We start from the raw sequence: 17,585 nt of genomic DNA on the forward strand, positions 1-17,585 counted from the left end.
AAGGATGAATCCATTGAAATTATAATGTATAACGAGAGGAATAATTCATATAGCGTTTGTGACACACCTGGAGAATCCTCAGATATTACTGTTCTGTATATCAAACGGCATAAACAATTCCAAGACCAAGCCAATTCTTCTAGAAATGTGTGCATATAATTTAACGAAATATTATATCCATTTTGGTTAAGTTATATCGTCAGTTTTAGTTTTCGTGGGGACTTTCGTTGATTCCGGGTACGTATATACATGAATGTGAAATGTAAGTAATCAGAAACATTCTGACAACCTGTGTATTGTTATTTGTTGTTAAATTTTTTCACTAAAACCAACGGAAATAGTCAGAAATTCTGTTAAATACCGTTGTCGTGCGTGAGTTTGCGTCAGTCATGGCGTCACACAGGACGGGAACTTCGACAAGTTCTTTAGAAAATATCAAATCATTGCAATGTATGTATTTTTAATTCCCTAATTCTTCCTACGATTTTCTTCCCATGTATATTCTGAAAACACTGAGCCAATGTACTCAACGAATAGACGAATGGCTTTGTTTACATTTCCAACAAGTACAGTTTTTTCAGCGTTGTATTGGTGACATAGACCATTTGGCATTTGTTTCTAAAATGTATGAGGAATTAAAGGATGTAGGAATCGCAGCTGATTTTGAAATATACGTGATGGTATTTGCGTCTCATTACCGGTATACGTATAACGTGATTTTGTAAACACTATCCAATATGGCTGACACAAAACGACTGCGCAACTGAAAGGTGGAAAGCCCCAGTGGCAACAAACTGAAGGAATATCAAAACTTGAATAACAGGCGGGAGGCTGTGGAAACGCTGAGTGGGGTACAATCTATGCCATTTCATCACCGGTTAGACCAACGATGAAAAAAATGGTAGGCCGACGAAATCGATATCTTTCAAAGAGCTCTTCATCGTTGTACATATCAGCAGAATTGAAGCAGTCTCGAAATGTCCCCTGAATTAGTATTTTTTCCATTTTAGCCCCGAGGCGACGCATGAGGCAAGTAGCCTCCGCCATCTTTCTTGCAACAAATTTTGTCGTAAGTCTTAGGACTTAAGATCAAATTGTGTCTTAGACTTAAGATATTCTCATAGATTGAGATTCGTGATCCCCAATTTAAGACAAAATTTGGTCTTAAGTCTAAATCGTAAGAGTTATGGTCTTGGGTTTGTTTCATGATGCCGGGGCCTGGTATACAATGTTGGCAAGGGTATTTTCAGAGAATTGTTGTATCCTCCCACTGTCAGATGTTTTATCTTCTGGCATTAAGTAGTCTCATCTTCAGCATGCATTGTGGATAACATCAACTGAACCTAAGGTCCACTCACTTTCAGTTTATCACATGTGTCCTACAGAATGAAGGTTGCTTCCGATTATGTGTCTAATAATGCATAACTCAGTATCTCCGAATCTGGATTGTCTTTGTGGGATAACCACACTGGAACGATCATTGCACACTTGTTGCTATGAGTAGTGTCATTCAAATGACAACTTTTCCATTGGTAGATTCCACATGTGTCTCTTCACCCACTCTTTATGGCTCTGACTTGTTGTCACCTTTCACAGACTTCACTTTTGTCTCTTCAACCAATCTTTGTTGTTCTGATGTTTTGTCACCGTTCACCTCACCATGATCACCATGAAACACAGTAGGGTGTTTCCTGGAACAAACTTGACAAGTTTTTCTAGCTGGACAATCCTTGGAGCGGTGACCCCAGTGCAGACAACTGAAACATATTCCTCTTCGCATCACAAACTTCTTCCGGTCATTCATGCATTTCTTAAGGAAAACATCACAATGTTCAAGATCGTGATCCTTGCCGCACAGGAGACACGACTTCTTCTTGAGTTCTGTTGACAGAGATACAGTTGGTCTCTTGTATGCTGTCTGCATATCTCTGAGCTTATCTGTGTGAGGAGGGCTCTTTCATATTGTCCTGCTTCATAATAAGAGCACCCTTATTGTCTGCTACTAATTGTACTCGCAAATACTTCCTCCAAAAGTCAACAATGAACCAAAATACATAAATATTAATGTAAGTAGTATTCTATTTTAGCTGATAGGTACATCCTTGCTTATCCAATAAACTATGTAATCTAGTTACATAAATTGCATTATTGTTCGAGTCACAAATAACAAAAAATAGGTACAGTTTCCACTAATATACAATAGTAGTCATTTGATAAAAGATATTTTCAAATGCTTTTAGCTACCTACACTATTGGCTGAACTTCTTAATATTACCACTGGCTACCTGGAAAAAAAATACTTGTAGTAAAAATTTAAACTTTGAGGCCTGAATGATGGATATTCGTTGCTTGACCTTCGTTTCACAACCACTCAACTCCCTCTTTGGATTAAGGCTTCTGGCAATTTAGAAACTAGCATCCTATTTTCCTTTTCAAAATCAAGGGCCTTCAGACTTAGAATAGTTCTTGATGCTGTCGAACATTGTTTCAAAAAGTCAGCATACTTTCTCAATGTAGTCCCACTTTTTCCACTCAGTTTCGGCCATGTATCTAGTTTGTCTCTGAAAATATCTCCTAAAATGACTTGATTTCCATATCTTTCATCAAGCAACTGTTTTGCTTCATCATAGGCTTCGGGAGTTCTCATGAGAAAGTATCCTTCAAGGTCATCTTTCACACTGCCACCAACATATTTCTATGTATATATTATTAGGTAATAAAGTTTCTCTAGAGGCCGAATTTCACCAGTTTCAATCAAGGTTTCAAAGGCAGTCTTCCATGAAGGATAGAAGAGAGGATTGCCATAAAATATACCAGGTTCAGGAACAGGTAATCGACTCAGACTGAACTGCTCTGCAAAGTTTCTTGACAATCTTATTTGCTGCTGTCCATGTTCTCATTTTCTGGTCTCTGACCCCTAGGAATATAGTCAGGTGTAAACTTAGGCGTAAATTCCCCTGCACCAATGTTCAGTTTTGTAGAAGCAAAGGGTTGCCTGTCACAGGCATTGTTCATATGTGTTTGTGTTTCTTTTGTGGGAACAGGTGTAGAATCAAATCTTGATTGGCCTCCATAATCAGGTAAATTATCATGACCATGATTAATAGGTTGCTTATCAGCATTGACCAGTGACTGAATATTGTTTTCCACAAGTTCTTTCTTGTTTTCATCTTGAATGTTCACTGGTTTAAGTTCAGTTTGATCACTAACATCAGGGGGAACTTTATCAGGACTAGCACCATAAAGCAATGTGTCACTCAGTTCAAATTTCTCAAATACCTGCACTCTTGCTTGTTCCATGTCATATTTCTTCTGTAATTCAAGCTTCAAACGTTCACTACGTTTTCTCTCTTCCTTGTCAATATACGAGGGCTGGCTGAAAAGTTCTAAGCCTAAGTGGGATATCTCAATCGGATTGAAACAAACAAATGCCACCAACAAGTACAATCATTTAATGAATCATAAACATAAGAAATGCAACTGTAGTGTTATTATTGTCTTTGTACCAGACCATCTTGTGAACCTACCCATTGAAATCACCAGAAATGAACAAAACTTGCTATAGGGCAGTCATCAAGTACTTGCAACTGAAAGGGCTAACTCCAACACAGATACATTCTCACATGGTCTCCACTTTAGGGGATGATGCCCCTTACTTTTCCACTGTAAAGAAGTGGGCTGCTTTCATCACAACAAATCGGTTTTTTTCCTACTAAGGGAGATAATTCTATAAACACATGTTCGGTGCATATCACTAAGAATATCTCGTTCCATCGCTTTCTCCTACCGCTACAATGTTACTTCAGCTGCCCTCATGACCTCAGCTAAAATCTCAATATTTGGCCAATTTGGACGAGGTTGTGAAACATTTCTGCTGTAGGAATATCAGGTCTGCTGGGATATCCCTTTGCCACACTGCCTTATCGCTGGCATGCTAGGCAAACACCTCTTCCATACAACTGTCTAATTCTCCGCTGCTCCTAATATGGCCACCGATGAACTGTATTCGGCAAACACCGCCCCTTTCAGTAACTTCTGCAGAAATGACCGATCGTGTTCAGTGTCTAACAAGCCATTTTACCCACAATTCCTCTACGGTCCAGGGCGCCATTTTGGAACATGGATGTGCACTTTACTGGGCACACTTTTTTCAGAACCAATTTGCGCTGTGGGGGCCCAAATGTGCTTCGCCGGCATGGCTAATTAATGCGTTAATTAATGCGTTAATTAGCCGACGCTCTACCACTGGACCACGAGCGCTATCACATGTAATCAGTGCTCGTTTAACGAGTCATTAGCACCCCATTAACAAGCATGTGTAATTCAGAAAACAGTGAATTGCACATGCGTGTGACGTCACTGTCCGCTCTCCCATTAATCTTTTCTTGAAACCACACCTGCCATTGTTTATGTCAACATGACCGACTAATCGGATTAACTGGATTAACTGGTAAGAAATTATGGCTAACCCTTGCCCAAAGCAAGCTAACCCTAAGGACCGAAAAGAGGTGATGGATTGTAAAGACGTGTAAGTTTCCCTGAGACCGAAAACGGGTGATGGATTGTAAAGACGTGAAAGTTTCCCTTAGACCGAAAACAGATGTTGGATCGTAAAGACGTGTAAGTTTCCTTAAGACCGATGACGGGTGTTGGATCGTTAAGACGTGTAAGTATCCCTAAGAAAACGGGTGTTGGATCGTGAAGGAAGAGTCACCGGAGTGTGAGGCACGGTAACGGTATAGCGAGACTGGATGGTACTAGGTAGCAGGGCTTTGTGACCTCATGTTCCATGATTTCTGTGCAGAGATCTTATGGAACGGATTGATTTACATATTTTCCTGATCTACATACTTTACTGTAAACGCCAAGGGCCCTTTAGAGCAGGGATAGGAGTTGGCAAAAGGTCACGCATGACCTACATATACTAAATTTTTCTCTGAAGTGCCCTTTCCTGCAGAAATCTAAATACCTCTTATACATATAGTGGTATATCATTTTCATATTTTTGTCAGTGTTACATCGAATTCCACCAAAGGAAATCATATTTGGTTTTTGTGCTGGATAGCACTTTTCAAATGTTTTTAAAATATTTGTCACTGATATTGAAGGTCAATTCACTGTCAAGGTCAAAAGTGATGACTCATGAAGGGTTGAAGTGTAAGATCAACGCAATAGTGAAGGTCATTCTTAAAGGGTTTTTTACCATTATCATTAAAATGCCTATTTCTGGAGATATTTGTGAAGTATTATGCATGCAGTATTATATGTTATATTATTATGTATGAGCAGTGGTAACATCAGCCATATTTTCATTGTTGCATATGATTCTGCCTAGGGCGTTCATAAGTGGTATAAGTGATATGAAGCCCTTTACAATTGTTTTTGAAATAGACGCAACTGATATTGAAGGTCAAATTAACTTTCACTGTCTTCAGTAAAAATGTTCACAGTAACTGAGGAAGTGCTCTCTGTAGTGCGATGAAATCTGGTACATGTCACCCTCAGAGTGAGGCATATTGTGTTTCAAACTTCAATGAAGCTGGTATGTCTCGATATAACAAGCACTTGTACCGTTACAAATAATCTTATAATCATTTCACCAGGACCAAATGCTCAAGTCAGCACACAGTCAATGACTTAATATTTTTACTCAGAACAAACTGGAAGTCTGAACATGAAATTTAAGGATATCATCATACATATATTAGAACTGATGTTTAACACCTAGAAAGAATCATAGATGAAATTGAAAACTTGTAATGCTCATAGATCTCAACTTTAAGGGGTATTTACAACTAAAATAACACAGAATATTACTACAGCTATCTGATATGCCCAGGCTAACATTATTTACTAGATAAAAGACTCGAAAAATCGCATCCGGATAACTTCAGCAATGTTCAATTTTTTTGGGTTAGTTTCAAATATATTTTTAGGTGTTCCACACTTATTTGAACAAAATGCACCCCCCAAATTGTGACATTGTTTTGAGGGATCCGGTGCCGGATTCTAGGAGGCATCGGTGAGGTGTCCAATGCCGGATACCATGGATCTTGTATCCGTCAAGGTATCTGCCACCGGATACCCGGATGCCTTTATGGTAAGTGTCTGGAGGTATCCAGAAGTGATCCAGATACCTGAAACTGCTTTTTTTTTTGCTGTGATGGTAACATCACTAGCCGACATTGATTCATAAGCACATGCTAATGACGCAATCGCAATTGAACAACGGACTCTTAGCAGAGGTTTCTTCCTCCCGGTAGGACAGTACGTGCTTACAGTTTTCGTGAAATCAGGGTGTCATCACTGATTTTCAGTGATCCCCTTTAAGTCCAATGCATTATGTTTCATTAGATAATCGAGATTGATTATTCTCTGGCGTTGACATATGTATATTTGGAAAGTGTTTTATAGCTTTTATTTACCCAATAAGATGTCTTCAAATCTGGGTCAAGGAATAAGGTGCATCTGTTGAGTCACAGAGTAGAACAGTTAACACCGGTGCGTGTGTATTCTTGTTGTTGATTGTGACTTTAGCTTATCGACACAGCTCCACAACTTCGGTGAAGGCTTGACGTGTGTAACATCAAGCAACCTGTTTCCTCCGTACGGAACGAAACACACGGGGCTTATTTGAATTGTCCCTGAGCAAATCATGACCATTTCAACATATGTTTTAGAAAATAATTGTCAAAATGGCTGAGGTTTATCGTATTTATATGAAAAGAACAAAATGAGTGTGAAGTGTCTTTGATGTGAATTTATTCGAATGTGTATATTCATTTACAAGTTGTATGAAAAGGAAAATCTTGTTCAGAGGCATAGAAACTGCACCAAAATGCCCTTGTTTTGTGGCACAAAAAGGTCAGCGAAGGAATCCAGTTCATTTGATTGGAAACACTATCTTTCGTAAAGAGACTTCACGTTGAAACGTAACAACAAATAATGTTAACAGTGCATGTAGTTCCCATGAGTTGCCAAAAGTCCCAGTGGTTTGTCTGGCTGAGACAAACCAGTGACTAAACACATGAGCAACGATCCACCCCATCGAGTAAACTGACCCGCAATGAGCCATGTCACAGGCCGATACCATCCAATTAATTCAGTTTCCTAGTACAGCAAGATATGGGTTTGACAGCTTCTATTCCGACCGAGGCTGATTATTCAGTTGAATCATAACGGGGATAAATAGTATGTCTAGTTTTCATATAGACATGAAGCTTATTTTGAAGTGCTTGGCTTGCAGGAAAAGCAGAAATAATGTAACCAATTGTAAAGGGGGAACATATTGCACATTGTCTATTTTGACAGAATATTCAAAATCTGAATAAAGGACCATGGGCTTTTCAACGACGTCACTGCTTCTTGTCGTCAATGTTGCAATCCTCGCTATCTTCGTCGGTGTCTCCGTCTTTCATGATGACGACAAAGGAATTCTTTCACCCCAACTGAGAACGACTTATGACTATATCATAGGTAACATTTATATATTCGAATATTTCTTAAGTTCATTTCCAAATGACTGCTACATTTTGTACATCCTCTTTTGGTTCGTTACTGTAATGTAACAACAATTTCTGTATGATGATATAATGTTAGTATTGAAATATGTGGTTCAATTGTGGCATTACCGTTTGGATGACCACAGCAAATGATTAATTGAGGTCTGTTTTGTGTATGATTAAAACAGTATTCTATTTTACAGTTGGTGCAGGGTCCGCAGGGGCTGTTCTTGCGTCCCGTCTGTCCGAGAATGGTGACGTGACCGTCCTGCTGATCGAGGCTGGCGGTGATGACCGGAACCAGAAGACACTGGATACTCCTCTGATTGTAGCCTTGAACCAGATGGACAAATTTGACTGGGCCTATTTGACCGAACCTCAGCAACATGCACATTCAGGACTAATAGAAAAGGCAAGGTTAACAAATATGTCTCTGAAAGCATGCACCTCCCTGTTGCCCTATTTTAGTGAAGGTCGAAGTTGCAGTTATTATTAGATCATATATTAAGATCTTCACATGCACATACAGTTGTATTCGTACATTGAATTGGTCTTTGCGTCATTCGTGACTGCACATGCCATATTTTCTTGGTTCTTGGTTTGCTGATTGAGCATGCTCTGTCTGCCATGATTTGAAAGAGCGTCACATGACTGTTGTTCAGGAGTTGTTTGTGTAAGGTTACAAAATGTATGGCCTCTGTAAAGCTTTCAAATGTTTTATGGTAGACATGTGTAGCGCATTTGAAAATGTGACCCACCAGTGACATAAACCGTGATAACATTTGATATATTTTACATTGGTGTTCCAGTAGATATATAAAGATGAATTTCAGAGGGGAGCATGGCCGCGTGGTAGAGTCTTGGGAGGAAGCAGCCAGTTAAACTATATGCAGTATGTCAGAGGGCATCGCCATGACTACGACAGTTGGGCTGCCAGTGGCAGTGAGGGGTGGAGTTACGAAGATGTTCTCCCGTACTTTAAAAAGTCGGAAGACATACAAATTGATAGATTAAAAAATTCAGGTAACTATAAAACTATATACATCATTTACATTTCGCATGTCGATATTATTACCACGTGCAATTCATTATCACTGGGCTTAAAAGGCAAAATAGTTGTGACAATTATATGAATGGATCACTGACAATCACTGATGACACTGATGACATAAGTCTTCAGCAACCAATGCTTGCCGTAAAAGGCGTCTGTGCTTGTCGTAAGAGGCAACTAACGGGATCAGGATTGGTTGATGCATGTCATCGTATCCCAATTGCGTAGATCGATGCGCATGATGTCAATAACTGGATTGTTTGGTCCAAGCTCGATTATTTTACACACCGCCGACACATAGCTTGAATACTGCCGATTGCGGCAATAAATAATAAACTAGCAAACAAACGTAAATAGCAGTTGAAGAGGTATTATGCTTTCTTTTTGTTTGAACTGATATTAATAAATACTTCAAAAATCGCCATTACTAAATTTACGCTGCTCTTTCTTGGGTTTCCCGCTTTTCATGACAGTTGACAGTATGTGAAAGATTTTTGTTATCGAGACATAACGTATTCTTCTTATTCATCATCATTTTCAAGAATACCATGGCCGGGGAGGCCCACTGACTGTGACGGAAGTGAACGCAATACCCGTCGCTGACTATTTCATCAAGGCGGGAATTGAACTCGGATTCAAGAAAATAGACTACAACGGAGAAAATCAGGAAGGCAAGTGTATGTGCGAAGGAACGTACGTGTGCGTGAAGTTTTTCTGTGTCTGCATGCGTTCTTTTTTGTCTTTGAGCAGTGTGGCTATGCGCGTGTTTGTCAGTTTTGTGTGTCTTAGCTTGTTCCTGAGAGTCTTATTCCACCTGTAGGTTTCTGTGGTTCTGCGTCAGCCTTCCTGTCTGTCCGGGTGTCAACCTGTCTGTTGTGTGTGTATATGTCAGTCTGTCAGTTTGGCGAGTCTCTATTAGATCTACTATTTAGATAATACGGAAGGAATCGCCTGACTCAACCACCCTCAACAACCTTTGAATTACATCCGGAGCACCCTATTGATGGAATTCTGCTCATGACGGTTTTGCTTCGAATATTTTCATAGTCCAGTGGTAAGGCAAAGGCACGTTGTAATACGTTATTAATGCCAGCTGTAACTGTTTCAGGATTTAGTAGATCTCAGGTTTCAATCAAGAATGGCGAACGTATGAGCACATCCAAGGCCTTCCTGTGGCCATTGATAGACAGACCCAACCTGCACGTCCTGGCCAACAGTCACGTCACGAAGGTAGCTAGTGTACTTCACCCGTCCACATTCCTCTAGGATACGCATTCGTACATGCATCACACATCAGTTCAGTGCTGAGATTGGCCAATTGTTTTCACCAGGTAATGATAAACAAGAAGACAGCAGTTGGTGTCGAGTATGTCAAAGATGGCCGCCTGTACAGAGTTCGTGCTTCAAGAGAGGTTATCTTGTCAGCTGGTGCAATTGGATCGCCACAGCTGCTGTTGCTGTCAGGGATCGGGCCAAAGAAACACTTGGAGGAGATGAAGGTGAGAACTGAGCATCGATCTCTTTATGTTTATGTCTAATTTAAATTAGTAGATCGGATTGCTGTTCCCTCTAGAAACATCACAGATGTAAGTTTATCTAAAAGGAGAATCGACTGTACGATTCCTACTTTTTCCTGAGCATGTGTTTATGAAGCGCTGTCAAAACGTGATGATACCAGGTGTTCGTGAAAAGGTGAGCCTTTTCTGCCAGAAGAGAATTGATCAAGAAAAGACGTAAAAGGAATGACGATGTTAATATACTGAACAGTTTTGTTACACATGATGAGCGTTCGACTTGAACATTGCATACTATTGTAGATGTATGTGTGTTACGTCTAATGCCGCAATGAGCACATCCACGATCATCTAGTATAGTATATTTCCATTCTGTAATGATAAATAACCTGGACCCATTCACCACATGTTTCGGAAGCGATGTTGCCATATCCTGCCCTGTCACTAACCTATGAGTGCAAATTGATAGAAAGGCTACTTTATGCTTTTTAGCAAACTCATGCGACTGAGTTGTGTCAGATTAAATAACAATTGTGAGTGTGAGATTTTGCTCCATAATTTGTACCTGGAGCGTGAATAAAATTCATATAAATTCTTTAATTACTTCTCATAGAAAGACATGCCTCATCCTCTGTTCTAAAACTACCAATTGTCAATTGTGTTAAAGAACGAACATACAACTTATATTTTTTTTCATTGTCCCCATTTTTCCAACTGTGTCTTCCCGTTCTCAGGGAACTAATGTTTGAATCTGGCCGTAACTGACCATGTCATTTGAAACAACCGCCTTCACCCAGATATCTTGGACGTGATGTTAAATCCAATTTCACATCACCCAGTTATATTCGTTACAGCCTGACTGTTGCAGTTCTGCTCGCCTCTTGCCTTGATTGACAGGTCCTATTATTGTGACCGCCTCCGTGGTCCAGTGGTAGAGCGTCCGCCCGGAGAGCGGAAGGTCCGGAGTTCGATCCCCGACCGCGTCATACCAAAAGACGTTAGAAAGATGGTACTTGTTGTAACCCTGTCTGGCGCTCGGCATTAAGGGGCTAAAACATGGACTGGTCGGCTTGGAGTCAGTATACTATGTCTGAGTGGGATATTCATGTTAAACTGCGGCATGGTATCTCAGTGAGCTAGCACTATAAATCGGCACGTTAAACCCCATTTCACCACCTCACCTATGATCATTGTTTTGATCCGACTCTCCGTTAATCGCCTACTGACTTTGTAGGCTGTCAAGTTATGTGCATGAATTAAACAATCACCTGATTCATGTCACGCCACACTATGTATTCCTACATCTGGAATGTTTATCAATGTCGTGATTTTTGTCTGCTTTGATATATATACAAGCTGCACCTGTTTTGGGTTAATCTATTGTAGATAAAACATGCTTCCGTTGTCGAATTTACGCGGATTCATACAATTTGCACATCGGTTTTTCGATTCATACCTCAATGAACCGAAAATAATACCCAGTCAATCCTTCAGATTACTAAAGTCCCAAGTGTGTTATAGAATGAAAACAACACTTATATTTCTTCATGAGGATTCCGGATTAGAATAGTTTGCCAGACCTATGCTGGTCTTAAGAAGCGACTTACCAATTTACTGACAACTCAAATACACAAATACGATCAGCTTTCATCATACCTTGTGTTCAACAAGTCTCACTTTCTGATTTCTAATGCCAGAGAACCAGTAACTTCCATATATCATAAGTACAGGTGTGCCAGAGGCTATTATTTATTGTCTTTTCTTTGCATGTGTTTCTGACGGGTTTGTGATGGGTGCCACTGGTGGGGCGATATAAGCTTACCTTTCCGCGAACACATAGTGTCACCACTCTATGATGTTCTTATAAACACATGCTTAGGAATTGGTTTGAATCGCACAGTGGACAATTGGGATTTCTTATAATTTTTACTTATCCTGCATTACTCCTTTATGCATTCACTGCTTACCTTAAAACAACTAGAAGGACAGCGTAACTGCGAAATAAAGTTGTTGTTCTGAAGTCCCAATTACTGACCTTTCCGTCGCTGTCCTGTGACCTTGATGACACCTAAGGTCATCTTCACATCACTGCTTGTCGCATTACAGCAAGGACGTGTCCCAGCAGAGCTCTCCTTTTGGATTATTTTAGACCTTCAGTTTTCGTTTACAATCCTAAAATTGATCTGCGATGGGTGATGTATTTTTTTCATATACTTTCACCATGGTGTGTAGTTTTATGTGAATTAATTAGTCGTGAAAAGACTCTTGTCTTTTTACCCGCCACATATTTGTTGTCCGCCGCCATTTTGAATTGAGTTACTATTGTTTGCCTGCCAATGTATTCAAATTGTTTACAATTCTCAGCTACGTATGTAAAACATTCTTGTGTTCTTAAATACTACTAGCTTTGAGGTAACAGTGAGTTGCGTATATATATTATTGTATACATTTTCAACTTCATAAAAATATGTTTGCCGATAGATTAATATAAAATCTAAGGCTTTCTTCCAGTCCCGCTTTGTCAACATTTTTTTAATTGCGTTTCTATGTTTGCGCGATTGTATTATTGGCGTGGAAAAAATCTTAGCAAGATTATCATCCATGTCGGTTGGCTTACACGCGTATGTTTTCGCCAAAATCCAAAAGTAAATAGCTTTGGTTTTCATTGAGTTGCATATATCGGCAGGTAATATGACGCCCGTAACTGTGACTGCAGAAGTACACCCTCCACCGAAATACCTTTGAGCTTTGTGTCTCATTTACCTGGCCGAGCTCAGCGCCTGACTTCTACCCAAGCGCCACTATTACGCAAGCGACGCACGATCAGCTTAGCACTGTTCCAACATATCCAGCGCAGCAGATGTACGCTCAGGCGTCAACACCGGTCCCGTAAGCTAATTCGACAATGGTTCAAGCGCTTCTACAATGATCCAGTCATCACCGATGACCCTAGTCTCATAGACCTGCGCACCAATCAAGGTCTCTACAATGACGTCAGTCAAAGGGCTTACAGTGTACTCGGTTACGCAACCGGCACAGGATAAGCTTAGCTATGTTCCAGCGTACTTGGCACAAATGTAAGCGACTACATCTGCGCCTAACGTATGCCAAATACCTAATGTGTTTTCTGGTACAGCATATATCGCTGGGCAGCAAGGAGGGTAACATCGCCACATGACTCTTTATCCAGGCGGGTCATCAAAACCTGCTGATAGGGAAGGCACCACGCCGGCTTAGCACAAGTGCCCGATTGAGTAGCAGACCATCTCGTGTCAGTGACGCCCTCCCCTGGTAACGGGGTAAATAAGAGGGACACCACGAGGTCATTGGAGAAAGACTTCTCCAAACTTACATTTGCTCGATCATTTAAGCCACCAACATCGTCAATATTTGCGGTGGATCAGGATCTGTCAGAGGATAAGCCTATCTGATTAGATCACTTCCACACTATTATGATTTTCCTGCAGCGTCAGATTGACTACAGGAAAATTTATCTTGAGACCGCCCTGACGGGGATTACCGTTACAACCAGACTTTACAGTGTTTTCAACTGAGATTCTGGTTTCAAGGGCAAGCTGCTACGTCAACCTTGGTCATCTACTGCCCTGTTCATTGGACAGATCGCAGAAACGCACGCCAAGTTCCCAAAACGCTTTGAATGACACTGTGATCAAGACTCTAGAGCACGTCTCTTTTAGTCTATCCCAGTGGGCTGGCAAGTCAGGCAATTATAAGCCCAAACGCGCGTCTCTCAAGGAAGACCAGTATTCCCTTAATGGGAAAGGGCGTGGCAGAGACAAGTCTCAAGGACGATTACGTACTCATCGTATTATATCATGGTTTCCGTATACACGAAGAGGTGACCCCACCGTTGACCACAGTTTGGTTTGGAAAATCCAACACAGACATACTGTTGGTGAGAAGAGCTGTAGAGTTGGTTCAGAACCCAGTCTTTACAACGGGGTTTTATCCTCACATCTGCCTGGTACCCATGAAGGACCCAGACAAGATGAGAATGATCCACAATCTCTCCGTGTTCAACGAACGTTATCTGAAACGTCCACATTATTGCCGCCTCACCACGTTGCAAACTCTCATAATCAACATCAATACGTTTGATTCTTGATCAGTCTCGACTATCCATCCCAACCGTAGACTCCTCAGGTCCAGTTCAGTGGGGTTCACTACCAATGGATAGTGTTTCCCATTTGACATGTCAGTGACCCTTGGCTATTGACAGGAGTAATGAAGCCAATAACTGCGTATCTTCACTTGACGAACACTTGGTTCGAGTCGTAGATGGAGGACGATCTTCTGTGTTATCAACACAAGTCAATGTTAGTACGCCACCGGGAATTCACCCGGCAGACGGCTACTATATCTTTTTAACTGGGATGGATAATCAACGAAGCGAAGTCGGGAGTTGTCTCCTTCCTATTGGCTCAAGTTCATAGGAGGCCTGTTACAGACAGACCAGGATCTTCTATTTGTACCGAGGGACAGATGGCACAAGTTTTTAAGCCTGTTGTCATCTGCCCAACACCAACCATACATGCTTTGGATCCACTCAAGGCCATCACTCTACCGGCTAAACTAGGGCCTTACCTCAATAGGTGGCGTTGGATGTCTTCGGAGTCTCTTTATTCAGGTTTTCCCCGAATATCACCTGTTCGTTGGCGCTCCGCATCGGGGGTGGGGTATTCACTTACAAGACCAGATGACCTCAGGGCTATGGTCCAGCGCTCAGTGAAAGTGGCACATAAACAACTTGGAGTCAGGGAACAACACACTCCCACCTTCTACTTCAACAAACATTCAGATTCTTCCATCTAGTGGATCGGCTGCAACTCCAGTTCATAGTTCAGCATATCACCGGATGTCAAACATACTGGCCGATTCCTTATCACGTCCATACAGGGTGGCTCCCACCGAGTGGAAACTTTTCACAGAAACATTCCAGTTACTGCTTCAGAAGTTCAGGCAACCAAACATTGACTTTTCTTACTAGCCTAGACCACCAACTCAGGCCGTATATCTCCCCGTTAGCGGATCCGCAGACTTGGGCAGTGGACGAGTTCAGAATCCCTTTGGAAGGGCTAAAAGCACACACTTTTCTGCCACCAGTTTTACTTCCCAAGGTGATAGAAGGGATCAAGGAGACAAGGTATCTTGCTCTCACCTTGGTCGCGCCCTGATGACCGGCGAGAAGGTGGTTCGTCAAGTTCAGAAAAATCTAGCTGAAGACGATCCACGACCCCTCCCACAGTGGTCCGACCTACTCATCCACCCTCAGAGCCAATTGCCTCACCCAACGTCTGCACGCATGGTTCGTCTTTAAAAGGCGTTTAAGTGCGAAGGGATATTTCGACACGGGCAGCAAAGCTATAGCTTTAGTTCATCGTTCCTCTCCCAGATATGATGACAAGTTGAGATCATTTGAGACTTTTTACAAGGCAAAAGATTCAAGACCCTACGATTGCGTCACAACAACTCCTAGTGGAATACCTCCTACATTTGCGTACCCAAAGACACTTGGAAGGTGGCATCATTACTACTTAATTGGCTGCACTTAACTCAGTGTTGGTTGTTCCAGAAAATCACAAGGTGATTAAGGTCACGGAACTTCAGGCCCTAAAACGCATATTCGAGTTGCGGATCATAAGGCCAAGTTCCGCCCACCTGCTTTGGACTTAAACGTGGTATTTCGAGGTGTGCGAGGGCCCCCTTCAAGCCCCTCTATGCATCCTCATTTAATGACCTCACCAAGAAAACAATGGTTTCTCTTGGCATTAGCAACGGCGGCACGGGTGAGCAAACTATATCTGATTGACACCACCCGGGTCCGTTTTGAGCATGGGACGCACGGAGCGGTACATCTCGGGTTATGCTAGGATTTTATTGCTAAAATCTACTACCAGTCCAACCCGACCGTTCCTTCGCAATCCCACCAATATCGATTATTGTGGGAGCCGTACATGAAGGTGAATTTCTTCTGGGCTCGGTGCGAGCAGTTCGAGTTTTCATTCGCCGCTCCAAGACTAGGCGTGGTTCGAGGAAGCAGTTAATTATACCCGTGTTTACTACGTCCACGACCGAAGTTAGTCGCAAACACCATATCTCTATGGTTACGCGCAGTAATCCTGCAGGCCTACGAGATCGCCAAAACGTAATCCGCGGGGATCGAATTACCCTCACTATCTCAGGGTGTTAGCCTTACCATGGCTCAACACGGCAATTGTTTTATTGGAACAATCACGGAAGGATATTTCTGGAGGTTCGACACAGGTTTACGTTAGTCATTATCTTTGCGTTGTGGCTCTCGAGGATGTCGAAGGTGTGCGAAGTTTGGCCCTCTGGTTGTAACTCAGCAGGTTACCAACCCCTGACGCAAATAATGAACTCGCCCTATACAGAGCCAGTCTACTTCAATGGGCAGTCACTCAGTCGCCGCCAGTGGAAGAATATTAGACAATCTTGTATGTGAACGACGGCTCTATGACGTAGTAAGTAAAGAATTAGCTGATTAGCTATTATTTTCTTTATTACTTAGTGTGTATAGGGAATATCTCTTTAATTCCTATGTTCAATCTTTTTTTAATTTTTTTAACAACCCTACCGTAATCGCGTTTTTCCTTAACTTTTGAGCTTCATGGTTTGTCGGCTAACTTGTGTCGTATTGAAGGGTGTTAATTATTGAGGTTTCTGTATTCTGAAGGTTGACCCACTTCCAAACCGTCCGATACAGATGCATAGAGGAGTAATGCAGGATAAGTAAAACATTTAGTAAAATCTAAACATATTTTACATTTGTATACTTATCCTGCATTACTACGTTTAAGGCCCACCCGTCGCAAGACTTGCCTCCCCACTCTGGCTTCAGAAACCTCAAAAGTATGTTTTCTAAGAGCATGGGCGACAGGCAGTGCTGTGAAGATGACCTCACAGGATAGCGACGGAAAGGTCAGTAATTGGGACTTCAGAACAACAACTTTATTTCTTCACCCAGGACCTTCGCAATTGCGCTGTCCTTCTAGTTATCGTAAGGTAAGCAGTGAATGCATTAAGGAGTACTGCAGGATAAGTATACAAATGTAAAAAATATTTAGATTTTACAAAATTAATGAAATAGTTTTGTCATGTATACTTCTATATACAGATTCCAGTTCACGCTAGTCTCCCCGTTGGAGAAAGCTTGCAGGATCACATGTTCGTCGCCATGGTATCGAAGATTCAGAAGCCTATTTCCCTCACGACAAAGAAGTTAGAGTCAACCCTTGCTTCAATCCAATATCGTGCATTTAAATCAGGTAAGTAATATTTGCCTCATGGCGTGTATTTTCCTAAACATTTTTAACTTTGTTTTATCAAACACTTTTATCATGAATAACACTTCTTCCCATTTTTTACGAATTCTGTATGGCAGGTCCACGAATTCGAAACTACTAACGTCATACGTTAACGGACGTTTGTTGTTTAACTCTGCACTCAGTAACATTCCATCGATTTGACGACGGTCTG

General features: G+C 41.5%; 1 protein-coding gene across 1 annotated transcript in view; it reads left to right on the forward strand.

Moving 5' to 3' along the window:
* The window catches only part of LOC139473878 (alcohol dehydrogenase [acceptor]-like), a 36,537-nt gene that overhangs the window by 13,772 nt on the left and 5,180 nt on the right, over window positions 1-17,585 (forward strand). Inside the window, exons 2-8 of the mRNA XM_071256663.1 lie at window positions 7,312-7,476; window positions 7,706-7,914; window positions 8,336-8,525; window positions 9,096-9,224; window positions 9,662-9,783; window positions 9,885-10,052; window positions 17,224-17,374. Coding sequence (XP_071112764.1) covers window positions 7,338-7,476; window positions 7,706-7,914; window positions 8,336-8,525; window positions 9,096-9,224; window positions 9,662-9,783; window positions 9,885-10,052; window positions 17,224-17,374 — 1,108 coding nt within the window. The 5' untranslated portion in view covers window positions 7,312-7,337. The remainder of the gene's footprint in view (window positions 1-7,311; window positions 7,477-7,705; window positions 7,915-8,335; window positions 8,526-9,095; window positions 9,225-9,661; window positions 9,784-9,884; window positions 10,053-17,223; window positions 17,375-17,585) is intronic.

Source organism: Haliotis cracherodii, unplaced genomic scaffold, assembly GCF_022045235.1.
Source record: "Haliotis cracherodii isolate W230 unplaced genomic scaffold, xgHalCrac1.p SCAF_3, whole genome shotgun sequence".
Taxonomy (NCBI): domain Eukaryota; kingdom Metazoa; phylum Mollusca; class Gastropoda; order Lepetellida; family Haliotidae; genus Haliotis; species Haliotis cracherodii.